At 52.6% G+C, this 19385-nt stretch overlaps 1 protein-coding gene across 1 annotated transcript; it reads left to right on the forward strand.

Annotated features, from left to right (window-relative positions):
* The first annotated feature begins 1536 nt into the window (after positions 1-1536).
* Positions 1537-15265, forward strand: LOC310899442 (uncharacterized protein C4orf54). Its single transcript, XM_083835794.1, has 2 exons — positions 1537-10422; positions 10468-15265. Exons 1-2 carry the CDS (start codon positions 6307-6309, stop codon positions 11032-11034), a joined length of 4683 nt encoding a protein of 1560 aa, XP_083691920.1. The 5' UTR covers positions 1537-6306; the 3' UTR covers positions 11035-15265.
* The last annotated feature ends 4120 nt before the right edge of the window (positions 15266-19385 follow it).

A 19385-nucleotide genomic window follows, 5' to 3' on the forward strand; every position in this document is an offset into this window, starting at 1 on the left:
TAGGCAGAGTGACAGATCTTGTATGCTTCGAGGATGAAGCTTGAAACTGCAATTTAATGAAAACTGCATTATTTTTCAGCATGAAAAGAACTGCCTGGTTGATGACGGACGTGTCCAGGAGATTACAGTCTCCTAGAGACTGAATTCACTCATTGCACAAGATTTAGGGCTAAGTCAAAACAACAACAACAACAAAAAAAAACAACAAACAAAACAAACAATCGGACCTGGTGTTAACACTGCTTTTTAAAGCAACAGTATTAAGTTGAAAGAGATCTTTACCTTCCAAATGAAAAAGTACTTTTGCTCAGGTTAGGTACACAAACGTCCATCCTTAGTGTGCCCCACTAAGATGGTAACAGGTTATGTTTGTATGCATTTATATTAAGAGGACACCTTTGACTATAAACTCTTTTAGACAGGTTGTCCTCCTGTATCACAGTAGAAAAATGCAGTTTCTCCAAGACAAAATTGTGTAAAAATTTGTGCAACAACTCTACCATTTCTCCTTCTGAGGCTAGCTGTTAAGAGTTGATGTCTTATATATATATATTTGCAAAACATAGACATTCATAGACATTAAAAATGGATATAACCTTTCGATTGTATATGAGGGGAAAAAAACATGTAGAAGTTTTTGAACATAAGATTACAGAGTAATGCCTTAGTTACCTAAATTACCTTTTCTTACTTTAGTTGTTCAGCTGACTGGAGGGGGGCTACCCACACAAGTAAGGATTTCTCATCTCAGTAAGATTTGGCAGGATCGAGGACAAAATTCAAAATAAAAATAAATTTTAAAAAAAGTTGTCCAATTTAAATAAACCCCTTGCTCTAATATTACTCAGCTTGAGCCAGGCTATCATTTTCCAGCCTCATAAAACTGTCATGTCATTAGTGTTTGGGGATGATCTCCTTATAAACCTGACCTTTACAATGGATTTTACACCTGGGTTTAAAAACCTCATTCTTGCTTCCCTCTGCAGTCGCCTCATCTGCTGGCTAACGTCGGTTGTCAGACAGTAGCTGGTTTGATTTATATTGACTTATTATGCAGCCAGCGTCTCACGTGTAATTGTTTAATTTGTAAGCCAAATGAGCCAGTGAAGAAGCACAGACCTACAGAGAGTGCGTGACCTTAATTCTGGGCAGGCAGATCGCAGGCAGTTCCTCAGGGTGTTTATTGAACTCCTCTATATATAGACGCTCCAGCCTGGAAGAGGCTTCACCCTGGGAGCTGCGTGATCTTCCTTTTCATCACCACGCGGTGCAAGGCACTTTAGCTGGCTGTTACTGTAAGCCCGGGGAGAAATACCCACGAGTTGCTTTCGGCACGAACCACTGCTCAGTGACCAAACATAGGCCCCCCGGCAGGGAGGTGGGCGCGATCAACAGGGATTGCTTTTCACCTGCTCCTCCAAACACGTTGCTTGAACCCTGCGAGAAAATTAAGCCCAGCCCGATGCTGGCAGTTCTCCACGGCATGGCAATTTCATGTTACGGGCTCATGGTACGAGATGCACGATTTACGGTTTAGGTGCACGGTTGCCTGTAGAGGCTGTTGTATGGAAAAGTGTTGTTGCCTTCTGCAATGTAGTTGATTGCACAAAGGACTGATATTATCCAGTGCAAAAGCAGCCCAGCTCCTTGTGTTTCTAGTTCTAAAGTGAGGGAAAACGAGCAATACTGCTTTATGTTTCCATCTGATGGCCACCAGCCAGCTAAAAATAGATATTTTTTAAAAATATGCATTTAATCCTGTTATGTTCATGTTGCGCCAAGTAACTATTCCTTCTTCTCCCACATCCAAACATCTTGAACTAGGAAGAAGACTGGTTTTGAGCCTGAACCTCTCAGTTCGAGGCTACCTCTATAAATAATTGGTTTAATGTAATTTTAATGAATGGCCATAAATCAGTTCTGTTACCCCCCTCCCAAGCTTGGCTGATAACACTCATGGAAAGGTCACGGTTTCGGGTTTTGTGGCAATCGTTTCCACAGTTCCAATAATCAGATACATCTGCAGGTCTCGAGTTACCCGATAATGCTGCACAAAGAATAGGGTCACTGCTGAAAGTTCAGCTCCAAAGACAGGCCCGTGATGGGCAACTTTAGTGAGCTGGAAGATGTGATCCTATGGAAGTGAGACCCCGAGAGACCTGGGAGAAGGAGCAGCAAAATTTAGATCAGTCGATATATTTTCACTTATATTGGCATAAACATGCAGCCTGTAGGCCCTGAAAAGATAAGGAAGGGATAAGTAACAGCCAACGTGAGTTTGGTATGGTTTGTTCTTGACAAGTCCATCTAATTTCCTTTTAAAACAGAGGAACAAGGCTTTGCAGAGAGAGCAGAGATGGCTTTGGATTTGGTCTGGTATGACATTCTTCTTTCAGTGAGCTAGGGAAGCAGCGTACAGATGAAATTATGAGGTGAGAAATGATAGCTTGGGTCGTGCTTGGAGATCAGTTACAAATACTGCATCGCTTGTACTGACAGCAAACTTGGGGGCTCAGCACAGTCACATTTGTGGGGAATTTGAATTAAAAATTGGATAATGAAGGGAGAACATGCTTGTAGTAGGGCATGCTTGCAGAAGGGCATGAGCTGAAGGACACGGCCACGCCAACGTGAAGGAGGCAGATGATACTCAGGGATGTGTACGTGGGTCACAAAGTCATCCTTTCCTTCTCACCATGGATGAGGATCCACCTTGCACCTTGTAGCCACTTCTTCGCACCGCGCTTACAAACTTGCTGAAGAAAGTCCTAAGCGCAATGATGGGAGACCTAGCAGGTATGTCCCACGGGTAAACATTACGTGAATCAGAAGAGATGAGGAGCGAGGAAAATACGCCAGCCACGCTGAAATATGCAAGAGGCTGCAGCACGGGGAGTGGGAGTCACCTCTTCTTCCACCCATGGCTGAAAATACGGGCTTACAGCAACGAGGAGGCAGATCTGAGGACAATCTCTCAGGTGGCGTGGGTGAAGCACTGGAGGAGATCACCTGGGGAACCTGCAGAGTCTCTGCAAGCAGACGTTTGTCAGGGCAGGCTGGGCACACACCCTTCAGGATGTTCGTGAGGGCAATAAGCTTTTTATAAGCAGTCTTATTCAATGCAGTCCTTCAGTTCGTACGTGCGATTGCTGTCTAGGTGTAGAATATTCTAGCGTATCCGTGACACTGGAGACACAGTTTATCCTGCCATTTGTAAAACTCAGCCTGGATTTAATTTAGTTCATCTGGGTAGCAGACACCCCATATAAATACACGAACTCATATTTAGCCCGTGTTTGCAGCATGGCTGTAAAATACCTAAGAAATCTAAGCTTGTTCTGGGATTACTTTCACGCTTGTTTGTTTTGGCACGAGATTTTGGGGTCTGGAAAAGAAGGATGGGTAGTGCGGGGGTGGATCTGATTTAAAAATATATGCAACTTCTGCAGACCTTGTAAGGTAGCCAGTGTGAGCTGCCTATAGCTAGGGCCAGAGAAAGGTGGGTTGTTTTTTTTTTTTTTGGAGGGGGGAGGATTTGGTTTGTTTAACAAGTGCTTCAGCCCCCGATTCTGCAGGGGCTCGGTTACACAGGAGCACATCACAAAGCACAAGCCCCTACTTGGTTTACATTTGCAGGTTGAGCCCCTAAATCTCTCCAACAGGCTCGGGATGGGAAGGAAAAGATCCCCTTGGCTTGCACAGCCCTGTGTATTTGCAGGGGCTGCCCCCTACACATGCTGATTTTCACTTAGGGCTCAGCACTGTGTCAGCCAGGCCCTCTCTAAATGCAAAGAGACAAAAGTTTTAGTGCAAGCTCAGGAAGTCTTGGGCTTTTTCCACTTGAGTGCATTAGGAAGTTTCCATACAAAGTGCATTTGTGGGTATTGTATTTTCTTTTAATGTATCTGGTAGCACTTGGAGATTTATAACGTGCGCTGGGCTTTGCCGTTATTGCTAAACCACAGGCGCTGTTCTTTCTCAAAGTGGCTCTTTTTCCCTCCTCCCCAGTCACTATTTCTGAGGGCAAATCAGAATGCTATTTTGGTTTTCTTTTCTCTTTAAGACATATCTAAACTCCAGCCAAAACAATTTGTTTTGATTTCAGAGAGAAGAAAGATGATGCCTACCATGAAGCTCATTTTGACAATGTACAATGTGACCGAAAAATTGCTGAGAGAGAAGTCAAATCCAGCAGTATTCAAATTATCCAAAAGAGATTACCCTGCTAAAAGGAAAGCTTCTTCCTGTATCATTCTTTACCTCTCTCCAAACCTACAGTGAAATGAAATCTCTTGCTGTGTGCACAGCAGGCAGCAGAATCCTTCTGCGATTTCATTCTCTGCAAAATCCATCATTTCTTTCCATGTGAGAAACTTAACCTCTTCTGCAGGCCATCTTCCCTGCTGGAACCGCTTCTTCCTTCTCTGTGCAAATAATATTCTCATTTTCCTTCTCCACTGACCTGATTTTACTAACTTCTTTGTTATTTACATTCCTACTTCAGTTCTTAAAAACTGTGACAACACTGTAAGATCTAAAACGTGTAGCGTGGTATTACCATCTCTTCCTGTTAACAAACCAATTGATATTTTCCCTTACCCTATTCCGGGCAGGCTCAGCTAATCCATTCTCCTCCCTTTACTCTCCTGCCCATATGCTGGCTAAAAGAACAAACCACGATGCCTTCTGCACAGCCCCCTTTAACCTCTTAATTCCGCTTTCAAGTCCCTCTTCTTAAATCCCTTTTCAATCCCACTCCGGCCCCTCTTCCCTGAGTGATGTATTTTAAGGTACACAGATAGCTCGGTCTGCCTGATTTTTTTCCATCACCTTTACAGTGGCTCAGCCACGTGCGTTCTCGTTTTGAACAAAGAACTGAAACGTGGCGTACCTGTCACACTGAGAAAGACATCCCACCTACGGATTTTATTTGTCTTTTGGGACAGCTTCATGACAGATTTGGATGTAGAAATCGTAGACACTGGCACCATTAAGGAGTCAGAGATAATTTAAGGTGAAAACAAAAGAGTAGTCAGTGTTAATGAATGCCTCCTAATCACCAAATGTGATTAGGAGCGTAAGGATGACGTGCATTTATTACTGATTTCCAACACTATTAGGTAAAATTGTTCAGATTATTAATTTGAGATTAATATGAGATGTTTTTCCAGCAATATTACAAATGAGATGCTTTGCCAGAATAAAGCAAGAAGTTGCTATTTGCAGGCACTTGGGATGGAGACACGGCTTTCCTGGTTAATTGTGGTCAGGAGCAAACAGCTCTGGCACTTCACTTGGTGTAGGGTTTGTCCGGCAACTCTAACAGATGCTGAAGACTTTTCAAGAACCAAATCCACAGCTTTCCAAAGCTGTTGAAGAACTTTGATCCTCAGACACAGTACAAGAAATTCAGCCTGCACTGACTCCCCTGAACTCACCGGTTTGGCTTGGGTCGGACTGTGGAGCTTTCCACTAGAAAGGATACTTGCTCTGTGCTGCCAACCTGATAAATAATAATCCGTGGAACAAACCACAAACAAAAACAAACAAAAAGGAGAGAGAGAGGAAGAAATCCTCTTTTTCTTTCTTTCTTTTTTTCCCCTCCTGCAATGCACATGCAGCCATTAGGGCACTTAAGCTGGGTGTTACAGGTTCTCTTTTTTCAATGGGAGTTAGGACTGGGGTGGCACCATAGGGCCCCACAACACCTTAGGGCCGGGGTAAGGATACTGACCTCAATGCCTCGGGCACACAGAAGGCCGGCAACTCCCCTGTGGGCAACAGGTGCGGATTTTGTGAGCGTATTTTTGTCATCAGGGGCATAAATGCCCTGTGGTGGAGCTATAGGAACGCAGTAGGGGTATGTGCATGTGTGCTCCGCGATGGTCTCAGCCTCGGCTGTGAAAATCCTCAGCCGGTTTTGTAAGGTTGAGCTGAAGTTATCGCCACAAGAAAATAGCAGGAAAAAAAAAAAAAAAAAAAAAGGTTTCTGGACCGTATCTGGAAAGAAGACCGCGGAAATAGATAAATAAAGAGTCGGGTTTCAGCGCTCGTTTCGGAGGGGAGCTTGGCCGGGGATCTTGGCAGGGGTGCCCGAACAGCTGCTCCAGCTAAAATCCCAATTGTGCGGGGCTCGGAGGCGAAGGGCTGATTTATCGCGCATCCTTCGGGCGCGGAAACCCAGCCCCGGAGCGGGGGGACCCCGCCGGGAGGGGGGACGGGGAAAGGTGGGGAGCGGGGTCTGCTCGCAAGACCCCCTGGGGACAAGGAACGATCGGGGCTTCAGACCTGACCCCCCCCCCCCGTATGAAAGGCCGGGGTTTGGGGATCTATTTGTGTCCTGCCGCCAACAAAACCCGAGGTCTCCCTTTCCAGCGAGGGGCTAAAAATACCGCTCTTCTCCCCCAGCGCCGCCGCCTTTCGCTCCGGCTGCCGGGGGCAGGGGGACGGGGGGGGGGGGACGGGGACAAAACCCCGGGGCTCCGCGGGACCCCGGGGCGGGCGGCAGCGGGGCGGCCCCGGGAGCGGGGGGAAAGCGGGGGAAACCCTCGTTTTAGCGCTCGGGGGGCCGGGCGAGCCCCCGCCTCGCCTCCCTGCCCGCCCCGCCGAGGGGAGGGGGCCGGGGAGGGCGGCCCGGCCGCCCGCCCCCTCGGGCCACTGCCGCGCCCCGCCGGCCCCAGCATGGACGCGGCTTCGGGACGGGGCCCCGGGCCGGAGGAGGCGGCCGGGAAGGGGAAGGAGGAGGAGGAGGAGGAGGAGGAGGAAGAGGCGGCGGCGTACGTGGAGGTGTGCGGCTCGGCCCGGAGGCACGGCGCGGAGAGCGGAGCCCGAGGGAGCGGGGATGCGGGCGGCGGCGCGGCGGGCAGGGCTGCGGGGGCAGCATCCCCCGAGGGGACGGGCACCCCGCCGCATCGCCCCCAGCGCCAGGACCCGGCAGGATGCGGCTCCGACTCCGGGGGGGCGGCCGGAACCCCCGGCGGGCGGCCGGAGCCTTCCTCCTCCTCCTCCTCCTCCTCCTCCTCGTCCTGCTGCCCCTGGCCGGGCAGCAAGGCGGGCGGCCGTGCCTCCGCGGGGGAGCCGGCTCCGACGGAGGGCAAAGCCTCCTCCTCCTCCTCCCTCGGGTACGAGAGCGAGGGGGAGGACGGCGCGGGGCGCGGGGAGGCCCTGCCCGGCCGCCCCCCCGGGGCGCCCCCCGTCGGGGGGGACGAGGCGCACTACATCAGCACGCGGGAGATCCAGCTGAGCGAGGTGGACCACGACATGGACTTCGACGCCGGGCTGGCCGCCCGCTGGGACTTCGAGGACGACAACGTGATCTACTCCTTCGTGGACTACGCCTCCTTCGGCAGCGCCGAGACGCCGGGGGACACGCCGACGGAGGAGGACAATAGCTGCTACCTCAGCACGACCACCAGCGAGCCCAACAACCCGACGGACAGCGCCGACAACGCCAGCGGCGCCGAGATCGCCAGCAGTCGCTCGGAAAACGATACCCCCGGCGGGGACAAGTGCGACGGCTCGGAGGCGAGCCGGCCCCGGCGGCCGGGCGGCCCGGCAGAGAGCCCCGCGGGCCAGCTTCTCCTATCAATCAAAGCCGCTTCCCGGGCTATAAATGAGTCTAGCAACGGGCAGGAAAAGCAAAACGCCGTCCACGCTGCCAAGCATGAAGGCGACATGAGCCTCCGTGTCCCCACCGCCCCTGAACGCGAGGCGAGCCGCGGGCAGGACGCCGTCCACCACCACCACCAGCACCACCACCACCACCAGCAGCAGCACCAGCAGCAGCAGCAGCAGGCGAAGAAATTCATCGCGGTGCCGGCGCGGCTGCAGAGCGGCTGCGGGGCCGTGCGGGCGAAGGAGGTGGGCGAGTACTCGAGCGGCGCCTCCAGCGCCGTCAGCGAGCTGGACGATGCCGACAAGGAGGTGCGGACCCTGACGGCCAGGGCTTTCCGCAGCCTGGCGTACCCCTACTTCGACGCCCTCGCCCTCGGCTCCCGAGCCTCCTCCGCCTCGCTGCCCGACCATGCGCTGGGCTCCAGCCGCTGGTCCACCTACCTGGACCTCAAGTGCGGCAGCCTGGGGCCGAGGGCCGAGCCCGGCCTGCCGCAGCTCTGCCTCCGCTCCGGCAAGGCGCAGCCCAAAGCCCTGGAGTTCGTGGTCAGCAAGCTGGACGGCGAGATCGCGCACGTCGAGGCGCCGCCGCGGGTGCTGAGCCTGCTGCAGCCGCCGGGCCCCGGCGCTGCCCCCCGGGCCGCCGCCGTGCCCCCCGCCGCCGGGCCGCCCCCCGAGGCTGGCGGCGGGGACCCCCCGCGCAGGGACCCCCCGCATCCGTCGCTGCCGTCGGAGGGGACGAGCAAGAAGTCGCAGTTCGCCTCCAGCCTCCTCAAGAACGTCATCTCCAAGAAGATGCAGCTGGAGCACGAGTTCAAGATGGAGCGCGGCGAGATCTCCGACACCTCCTCGGCGGCGGCGGACCGGGACCGGGACCGGGACCGGGACCGGGAGCGGGACCGGGAGCGGCCGCGGGAGGGCGGCGTGCAGCGGCAGAGCTCCCGGCACTCGGAGGGCGGCTCGGAGCCGGGCGTGCAGGCGGCCGAGGAGGCTGCGGAGGGCGGCGGGGGAAGGTCGCCGGCATCCAAGGCCTCGACGCCCCGCGAAGGGAGCCGCAGCCTCGACAGGGCGGCCGCGGAGGAGCCCCGCGAGGCTCGCCGGGGAGGCTCGGAGGCGGCCAGGGCCACCACCTTCCTCCGCAGCCACAACAGCGCCTTCAGGACCTGGAAGGAGCGGGAGGCGGAGAAGAAGGAGGAGCGGGCGCCCGTCGGAGGGCCCAAGCCGTCCCCGCGGCGCGACCCCCCCGGCGGCAGGGCCACCAAAACGTCCCGTCTCTTCGTCCCCGCCGTCCAGCCGGCCGCCGGCCCGGAGCCCAAGGAGCCCGGCGGCCCGGGGGGGGTCTCCGCCTCGCCCCCCGCCGCCAAGCCCCGCGGCGCCGAGCTGCAGATCAGCCTGGGGGGCCGCGACCCGCCCTTCCCCATCGCCGAGCTGCTCACGCCGCAGCTGGGGGGCCGCCCCGTCGAGGAGGGCCGGGGCCAGCCGCCCAAAGCACCCAAGGGCGACGGTGCCGACAGGGTGCCGCAGTTCCTGGTGCGCGACGTGCGGGAGGGCAAGGGCAAAAGCCAGGCCCCCCTGCACCAGGTGCGGGACGTGCGGAAGCTGATCAAAAGCTCCTACAGCGGCGACTCCGGGGATAACAGCAGCGACAAGGGCAGCGTCGCCTCCGACCAGGGGGGCGCGGAGCACAAGCCTCGGCAGCTGGTGATCGCGGGCATCCCCCGAGCCCTGTCCCCCGTGGTCATCACCTGCCAGGCGCTGGGACACGCCGGGGCCAAGGCCACCGACGGCGGGGGCAAGGCGGCGGCGGCGGCAGCGGGGGGCCGGGCGCTGGGCTGCCCGCCGGAGGGCACCGTCCTGGTGCACCGCACGTCGGGGCGGCTGCCGGTGGCCACCATCGCCCCCAACAAGAGCGACCCCCGGCAGCCGGCCGTGCTGAAGATCGTCGCCAAGGCCGGGGCGCCCTGGCGGCACCAGCAGCCCCCCGGGGCCGCCGACAAGGGCCGGGGGCCGGCGGCGGCGGGGGGGGGAGGCGGCGGCGAGGAGGACCCTCGGGAGGAAGGCAAGGCGGCGCCGGTGCAGAACGCGCTGGAGAAGCTGACGGCGGCGGTGCGCAGCATGGAGGAGCTGTACAGCTTCAGCAAGCGCGAGTGGAAGCGCAAGAGCGACCCGCTGCCCATCACCGGCAGCCACGTCCTGTCCCTCATCGCCAGCCAGGAGCGCGACGCCGGCCCCCGGCCGCCCCCCGCCCCGGAGCCGCCCCCCAAGGCGGAGGAGCCGCCGCCGCCCCCCAAGGGCCCGGCCCCGACGGGCGCCGAGCGCCTGCCCCGCCGCCCCGCCAACCCCGCCGCCGCCTCCGACAAGGTGTCGGCCAAGGCGGCCGCCTTCGAGAGCCTGGCCCGGCAGCGGCAGCGCGGCCCCGCTCCCCCCCGCGCCCTCCTCGCCCTCCGCGGCCCCGCCGCCGCCCCGCCGCCGCCCAAGGCGCCCCCCGACGTGGGGCTGCGGGGCCCGGCGGCGCCGCGCTCCCTGCTCCGCCTGCCCGCGGCCGGCGGCGGGGGGCGGCCGGCGGGGGAGCCCGAGCACGGCCCGGACTGCGGCAGCTACCTGGCCCTGCCCCTCAAGGCGGCCGCCGGCACCGCCGCCCCCCCGACGGCAGCGAGCGGCGGCCGCCCCTCCGCCGTGTCGTCGGTGGCGGCGGCGGCGGCGCTGCGGGGCCTGCAGCCCTTCGGCTCCGCCAAGCCCTCGGGCAGCCCCGGGGGCCCGGCCGCCACCACCGAGGCCTCCGCCGCCGCCGCCGCCGCCGCCCCAGCGGCCGTCGAGGCCCCGCCGGCCGCCCTCTTCCCGCCGCCGCTGCCGCCCTTCGCCGCGCCGCCGCCGCAGCTGCTCTGCTTCTCGCCCTCCGTGCCCGCCGCCGAGCCCCTGCCGCAGCGCAGGGTGCTGCTGGACGTGAGCAGCGGGCAGTACTACCTGCTGGACGCCGCCCCGCAGCAGCCGCCCAAGCGGCGCCTCTTCGACCCCGAGACCGGGCAGTACGTCGAGGTGCCGGTGCCCACGCCCGCCGTCGCCCCGCTGCCGCTGCCGCTGCCCCCCTTGGCCCTCAACGCCGGCGCCTACGGCGCGGCCTACATGCTCTACCCCGGCCTGCTGCCCGCCGCCGCCGTGCTGCCCGCCGCCGCCCTGCCGCGCCCGCTCTCCCACCCGGGCAGCGATGGCAGCGCGGCGGCCGATCCCGGCAGCCCGGCGGTGGAGGCCGAGGGTCCCTACTTCGTGCCCGGCGGCGAAGGCCCGGCCACGGCCTCGACGGTGGCCTCGACGGCCGCGGCCAAGCCGCTGATCAGCATCACGGCGCCCGCCGGCGGCCCGCGGCTCGTCGCGCCGCCTTCCTTCGACGGCACGACCATGCGGCTGGTGGTGGAGCACCGGTAGGCGGTGGGGAGGGGGCCCACAGGGGTCCCCAAAGGAGGCCAGGGGAGAGCAGTGCCCACACAGTGGCAGGATCGTGCCCGTGGCCCCTTCTTGTCTTCCCCATCGCGCCTGGGTGTGCAAGCGCAGCGTTGCCATTCACCTGCATAACGCCCTTCTCCCTCGGCGGCTTTGTTTCTGTATTTCTGTCTTTCAGTAGCTGCTTCCTCGCAGCTCCCTCTCTTTTCCTGCGTCCCCTTTGCCTCCCGTGCCCCGGCCTCACCTCTGTGTTTGCTCGGGGTTGGTTCTCGCCCTGAAGCAGCATCAGTAGTTTCATATCCATACTAATCCGAGGACAAACACTTCACCGTTTTTCATTCCAACTGCTTTCAGATCGGGTGTTTTCATTGCAGCAAAGCTGCAGGGCAAAAGCAAATTGCAGGGCAAAGCTGTGCAGATCAGCGGGTTTCACCGCTTAGCCACAGGCCTTGGGCAGCGTGAATGAAACGCCGTCCTTCCCAGGCCCCATTTTCTTCTAGCCAGAGCCTGCCTTGAGCTCTCCTTTCTTTCCGCTCCTGTGTTTCACCCCATGCTGCACATCATCTCTGCCTTCCTTACTTGTTCTCCTCCTTTCCCACATCTTCACTCACAAGCCGTGCCGCTGTGTCAGGGGCTCGTCCCTCTTGGCCTTTGTCACCTGTCGGCTTTCAGCAGCGCGGTTCTTGCCTGGGTTTCCTGCCACCCTTTTCCTTTCATACGGAGGGAAAAAAAACCACAAGGGATGCTGATTTCCAGTTGTAGCAGAACGTACAGCCTGCACTGTTAGGCAAAAACGTCATCTGACACGGAGAGGTGCTGCACGTTGGCTTCTGATGCCTTCACGGACGGTTCAGTGAAGCAGCAGGCCAGCTTCAGCGGCAGTGGGGACCGGTCTGTGGGGAACTGCAGGGAACTGAGGATCGTTTCACACCCCAAGCGTTGGGATGGGCTCTGCTGACAGCATAAGGCTGCCTGACCACTCACTTAAAAAAGCTGGGATGCTGCTCTTTCGTTCTTGGCAGTAGATTAGGAAATGAGTATCCAGAACATCGTGGCAGAGAAGGAGGTGCTGTGCGCTTCTCTGGAGTAGTGAGGATTGCTTAAATGTTTGTGGCAGCTCTCGAAGAATCAACTTTTTATTAGTGACCCTTGAATGTAATATTTTTAGACCCCAGTTCTAAAGGAGAAGACAGCATTTATTTCTCTTTAAGACTGCAGTCTCTTCTGCAAAAACTGATGATTTTGCTGCCAGCAACTAGTTTGTCTCAGTAAAAGAGAATTACCAACACGAGGGTGAAACTAAACTACACTAGTGTGTTCCTTGCCCCAAATTTCAGTTCAGAGAAGCACTTTGGGAAGCCCATAAATGTAAGATCAAGCCTAAATTGTTTTACGTAAAGCTTTCTTGAGGTTGAAAATTTAAGATACTAACGCAAATCCTAAAAGTCTGTACTTGAGGGTTTGCCACTTGGGAGGTTTTCCTGCACCCGTTTCTAAATCCTTCCTGCATATCCACCAGGTCTGCCTCATACACCTTCAGAGATTTGCTCGTATTTTAGCCATGCTGGTCTATTTTACCTGGCAAAGTGTTTTTTCTACATTCAATTTTCTCACTGATGGAAGCTGGATTCCTGAGTGTGAAGGCTTTGCTGGGGCTTTCTTCACGTTTTCATTGCTGTTTTATAAACTTCATGATAAATTTCTAAGTTGTTTTTTAAGACCCCATAGGCTGCCTTTTTTGTTCTTTGAGGTGTCCAAATCAAAAGGGGATACATATGTAGGTCATTAAATAAGATCTTTACACCTTGTTTTGTTGCTCAGATAAGGAGAGTGGCCAGAAACAAATATGTTTGGGGAAGGAATTGACTATTCAAAAATATTTCCCGTGTCTTTCAGTTGTGTTCAGGGCCAAATTCCTAATGTTTATTTAAAAAGAGCGTTAAATTGGCCAGGTTTGCAAAGCAGCTCCAGTTCACTGAGGCTCCAACATGTGAAGGTAGGGCAGGCCTTTCCCTGATACTTGTACAGTAATGGGGAAAAATGCATTTAAGTAATCAGAACCTCAAATTTCTGCTGCAATAATAACAAGGTTTCTGTAAATGTGTATGTTTTTTCACACGGAGAAAAATAACCTGCTTGCTGCTAAGGAAGTTCCAGGGTTTTCTCTTTTTAAAGAAAACCCAAGGTTTTAATTTCCATGAGTATTTTGCAAGATAGAGAGAAATCAGCTGCGACTGTCTTCATATGCGTGAGGTTTTGTTTCAAGGGAGTCTATTTGTCCACAGGCACAAACTGAAATTGCCCTCAGGATGAAATGCACGGCAAGTATACAGACAGTGAGCGATTTAACATACATCTTCTCATTTGTCTTCATCACTGTGGAAATTTAATGCAAAAAACAACACCCTGATCCTTTCTAAGAGCTTGAAGTGCCCAGCCAGAGCACACAGCGTGTGAGCTTGACTCCCTGCTCCTCAGTCGCGCGGTTCGCAGTTGCAGGCCTTCGCTTTCTGCCGGGATTCTGGCTGAAAGCCTCTTAAAGAAAATGAATGCTTCTTCCCCGATTTCACAACAGAATAATTCTGTACGCCTTACAAACAGAGCATCAGCGTTAAGCAGAACAGTACTTGGGACTGCAGGACAGTGCAGGTACCCGAGTAGGTTGTCCACAGGGACAGCAATGTGTACGGTACGTTCGTTACAATGCCAGCATCTGTATTCAAACAATATTTGCCTCCTGTCTCTTCCTGTATCGGTGCTCGGAGCGAAGTTTCACATTGCAGTTTACAAGATACAGGTTTGCACGCACAAACTCAGGGTTTACAGTTCCACCCGGTGTACTTGAAAGGAAAAAAAAATGCCTAGAAAACAAGTGCCCAGGATTTCAACATGTGTTTGTTGGAGGAAGATTTTGTAGGGACTTTTTTTTGTTCTTTAGCTGCCTGTAGAGATGAGAGCAAAGAAACGAGGCAATACCAACAGCTTTTTATTTTCTCAGGGGAGATTTCTTCAGGGGAGTGTGTCCCTTCTAATGTCAAACCATGTTTGCTTGGCTTTGTCGATGACTGAACAGACCCCGTGTTTGCATGGAGGAGGGTCGGTTTTGCAAGGAGCTGAGCTTCCCAGACCCAGTCCAGCAAAGCCCTCACATGCACCTCAACTTCAGACACCCACGGGGATTCCTGGGGGCCCTGGTGGTTGCCCACCGGTGCAACGCTTCGCTGAACTCGGCCCAGGGCGCTGGGCGCCTTGCAGACCCGGGTACCCGATCGCCTGGGTGAGAGCAGCCAAAATTCACCCCCTGTGCTCAGCAGGGCAAATCCCGTCCGCCACTCGAGCTCCGGGTCTGTGTCTCCCCGAATTTTAGGTCGGCATCGGTTTAAATGACGTGGCGGGACGGGAGGGATGCGTGAGTGTTGTTCTGGCCCTTTGCAGTGGGGCCGGTTTCACTTGGTTAAAATTACTCCTTGGTGAATGATTTAAAATGTATTTATGGGTTGTGTGTGTGTGTGTGTGCGCGTGTTTTTTTTTTTTTTTCCTGTCTGCATTCAGAGGTGCCTTTACTATCTAGTGTTGATGGCCAAGTGTCATTCCTTATTCTCATAAATTACTTGTGGCTACCCCAGAACACGTAGAGTATTTTAAAAATGCTTGTGTTTTTTCCCCCTTTTTCTGTGTTATTATTTTTTTCTTTTTGTTTTCCTTTTTTTCCCCCCTGTTTAAGGGGGTGGGTTATCAGTGTAAAGACATTTAAAAGTGCACATGTGAAGTAAGGACAGCGACTGTTAAGGGAATGTGGGTGGTGTGGCTGATGGGAGAGCGGTGGGTTATAAGGCAAACAGGAAAATGCCGTGAAAGCAGTGAGTGGAAAAAAAAAGAAAAAAAGCTATATAATCGGAGAAAAATGGACTCTTTGAGCTGCTTTCAACGTCGATGACACTGTGGGGAGCGTGCAGCCGAAGCCTGGAGCGGTCCCACTGTGAGGACGCCGCGCGGCTCCAAGAATTGCACTAGCGGCGTGCTGCACGTCGGGGACGCTTCGTGACGCCGGGATCGTGTGAGAACAGGCTGGGTGGAACCGCTGGATACCAAAGGTTGTAGCGGAATGAGTAAGCATTTGTATTATTGGGTGGGTTTTTTTGTTTTGTTTTGTGTTGTTGTTGTTTTTTGAACATTATGGCAAATAAAATGTATTTTTCAGTAAAAGACACACTGCAAGTAAGCCTGCTTGGTCGTATTTTTGAGTTTCCCTTGCTGCTGTATAGAACAATAATAACAGCGACGTTACTTACCTGAACACATAAACAGTAGTGAAGAAAAGATTTCACTGCAGAGGGAATGCAAAGCCTCACACTGAGTCTCCCTGAGTTTGTTTCTGGCCTGACCTCACTCTGTTTGCCCAGCCCTTTGGGAACAAGGGGAAGCCGGGCGCATGGTTTCATTTGATTTTTGTTCTTTTCCCAGATATAAATTCAACTGAAAAGGAACTGCACTGTTTCAGTGCAGTAACTTTCACTGGTACATCGGTTTGGGCATCCAAGGAACTGTATCTTTTTTGTGGTCTGTTGGGACAGCAGTTGGTAAAGCAAACAATTTTTTTTTCTGGTCATCCTCTTTGCTATTTTCCTTGTCTTATATTGCCATATGATCAATAATAAGATCACCTCATTGCTAGAGAGCAGTATCGCTTGAATTATTGCTAGGAAAAGCCTTTTGCTGCTTTAATGTGTTGCTTTTACCCCTGCAGAGAATGAGTAGCTCTCTGATGTTAAGCCTAAATGCTTAGAAAAGCATGAGTCAAACACCAACAATTCACAAAACGGACTTGAAAATTTTAAGATTAGTCCTTCAGTTTAGAAGAATCCTTCCTCTTCTCAGTTTTCAGTATGTAAGAGGCAAACTATATCATCCTTTATATCTATTTTATTGTATAATTATGTATATTATCCTTTTAACCGCATGCCTGAGATACTTAAAGGAAAACAGATTTTCACCTCATCATTTATTTGCAAGTAATACAATTTGAAGTAAGGCACCTGTTAGCAGTCTGCCATATTATTTCAAGACATTCTCTTCCTACCATGCTGAAAGACCAAGTTTAATGGTAAAACAGCAGTTTGGTGTTTGTAATATTCTCTCTCTCTGGGTTCTTTGAAATGTGTATCTTAGCTTTGCATCTAAGATAGATGTCATCAATGACTTAACTGCCAATGTATAGCTAATGATTCTTATCTGTATCTCTTTGTATGTACGGAGATACAAACCGACTAAATGAGAACAGGTGGAGAAAGGAAGAATTGGGAAAAGGGGAAACGAACTGTGGGAGAGCGGAGCCACGCAGCCTCATCTCAGCAGGAGCAGGCTGGGTGATCCCAGGCTATAAAAAGGGCGACCAAAAGAGAATCAAATTGTGGGAAGATAGTGGAGAGAAGGGCCTTAGATCGCCTTGTTCAAACGAGAGGAGTCTGAAATCACAAAGGGAACTGGGGTTGTCAACCGGGAAATTAGAGACCTGCTCCTTTACTTTTTACCAAGAAGAGTCTCCGGAGCCTGGAGCCTGCTTGCCATGCAGCTCTGTGAGGAGCAATTCCCATCACTGCTAGCTTCGCCTGAAAGATGATTTAAGCTGAAAACTCTACTAAACAGAGGTCCACAGTACATGTGTTTAGAGAAATGAACTCTCCCCTGTCCCCAAGAAGCCCAGTCTTGCAGCCGGTGTCCATTTGCCAGCAGCATTTGCATCTTACACTGCAAGAATCCACTGAAACTAAGATGGAAGAGTCGCTTAGGCTGCCTCAAATTAATCTGAAATGTCAGGTGAAATGTATCTGGGATTATTAAGGGTTGGTGGAGAAAATCTTTACAAATAGTCTTCAAAACATCACTGGTAGGAATGATGTAGGAAAGGTAGAGGTACAGCACTTTTTGTCAGAAGCGGTAGGAACAAGGCAAAAGGAGAAGAGATTCCCTGATATCAAATCCAAGCAAGCAATCCAGGATAAAACAAGGCAATATGGTACATTTGGGGAAAAAATAATAAAAACAAACAAACAAACAAAACCATGCCTATTTTACAATAGTTATCATCTTGGATTGTTACTATGGAGAACAAGCAATTGGCTTGACAAACCCAAGCTGTATCCCTAGTGTACCCACCTGTTTTATTTTTGAGGTACCTATCATCTAGTTACCGAATTAGAACCTGACGCTGCGAAATGCTGCCTGCCAGCCCAGCACTGCGACTGCCCTGCTTTCCCTTGACCTCAGCCGGAGCAGGCACGCATTTCAAGTTGAAAATGCAGTTAACAGCCTTGCTCAATCAGGCCCTCTGTTTGGTTTGCTATTTTTAACAAATCCCCCTGCATGCTAAAGTACACGGACACTGCAGCGTGCCTTATGTGTGTTCTTGACTCCTAAAAGTGTTCATATTTAAGGACTTTTATTTCCTTCTGTTCTGTAATCCCCATGTAGCCAGACAACTCAGCACCAGATGCCCTCAGTGAGCTGGAGCTGATCCATCGGTAATGTATCCCTTGAAATCTGGGCTAAGTATTTTACAGGTTGCTGAACGTGTGTTCAAGTAGCAGCATTCGGCAAGGATTGATTCATTCTAATAAAGAAAATAATCGAAATTAAGGTCATGGTCCCTCTAACAAGGGAAAAGGAAGGTGCTGCCAGCATGCCTGAAGGCTGGTCTGAGCCCACACCATTTACACCCAGGCAGCTCTGTTCTGTGTCTATTTTTGGCAGGAAAGGACACATTTTGCCAGTAGTTGTTTATGCTCCAGTTGTTTATGATTTACAAAAATCAAGATGTTTGGTCCTGATATCCGCTAACCATCAACATCATCAATGGGTTAATTCATAATAATTCTCAGGGATTTAAGTACAAACCCAAACTGTATTGCATGATCTTCTGTGTATTTCTTCATCTGGCAAAGGGAAACAGGCCTCTCTGTTTATTTTGCTTACAGAACTTTGTGTTTAAACATTGCACAGAGCCCCTAAATTATTATTTCATAGAAGACAGAAATGAACTCTCTGTCTCGGAGGAGGACTGCCTTCCAGTCCACTGATCTTTATCTTCCACTGTGCTCTGTGCATGAGACTATGTTTAGGAGTGGAGCAAGATGACTACTGAAATTCAAATACTTTTTGAAGAGTATATGAAAAACATTCTTTAAAGAAAAGTTTCAAAATCTCTTTTTCAAAGGGTTACTTTTTGGAGTTACTATTCCAATTCCTGAATTATTATTGTGTTGTTCTTTCGGTGTCTTTTGATTAGTAAGGATTGAACATTTGTTCTTCATATACTTCAGTGTGAGATATTATTCAATTGCTACCACTGCTGATTATTTAAAAGTACATGTAATAGACATTATTAAAATGTATGTTACATATTCGCTGTTAACCCTCCATGGTCTGATAAGCATCCACAGTGTTTGCATTGGTTGTAGCCCTAAGTGTGTTTTCTCTTCAAATGCAGGATTAAGCAACGTATTAATTTCACCTTATTTTTAGAGGATCATCAGTTTTGTTGTTTCCGTAGCTATGGAGCCCACATAAGTAAGCCATTGCCTTCCATTACCCAGCTGTTGGCCTAAGACCCTTCTGGCATCCCCATTATGTCCAGCTGTTAGGGTCAGATAACTTCGGACACAAGTGTATTGCTGCCGTTCCAGGGGGAAGCCTCGAGGACATTTATCTTTTCTGAAGGAGTAACATGGGCCTCGCAGGCTCCATTTGATTTAGTTTCAAGGGATGCTGCCAAAGCTGTGGAAGCCCTAATTTCAGAATGTCCCATTCTGAAAGAGCTCTTTTCAATAATTCAGATGGACATAGGATTTTCCACAAGAAGATGTGCCGGGGCTTGATGAGTAAATAAAAAAACAAAGCACACAGATCAGTATCTCCAGGGGACTTGACGCATTTATGTAAAACAGACCTGTGCACGTTCACATGGAAGAAAAACAAACTCGGTGTTGTTGGCCAAATACTTGGCAGTGGCCAAAGTGCCTTTCATAGTCAGAAAATACTTCATCTCTACTAAGTGTCGATGCAGAGGAGGGGCAGGTGTGTTGTACCTCTCCTCCGGGTGCAGCCGGACAGGTACCTCCAGCACGTGGTTCTTCACGCTTGGGCTCTACCACCCATTGCAGCTACCACCATCTCTTGCCTAGAGTGGGGGAGCCCCAGGTAATCGGGTGTCCAGCTTACGTTGTTGCGTCCTGCGGGGTGGGGAATGAAATGGTTCCTCTTGCCCCCATCAACGCCACTCCTTCCGGCTATCCCAAGCCCAAAGGTAACAGGCAAAACCAAGACTGAAAACAAAACAA

This window comes from Anser anser (genome assembly GCF_964211835.1).
Source record: "Anser anser genome assembly, chromosome: 4".
In the NCBI taxonomy this organism is placed as follows: domain Eukaryota; kingdom Metazoa; phylum Chordata; class Aves; order Anseriformes; family Anatidae; genus Anser; species Anser anser.

Bases quoted from the DNA above. Each gene is read 5' to 3' on its own strand.
- LOC310899442 (XM_083835794.1), top strand. From the start codon at position 6,307: ATGAAAGGCCGGGGTTTGGGGATCTATTTGTGTCCTGCCGCCAACAAA. The intron at 10,423-10,467 runs GTCGAGGCCCCG...CCGCTGCCGCCC, and splicing joins CCGCCGCCGCCCCAGCGGCC to TTCGCCGCGCCGCCGCCGCA.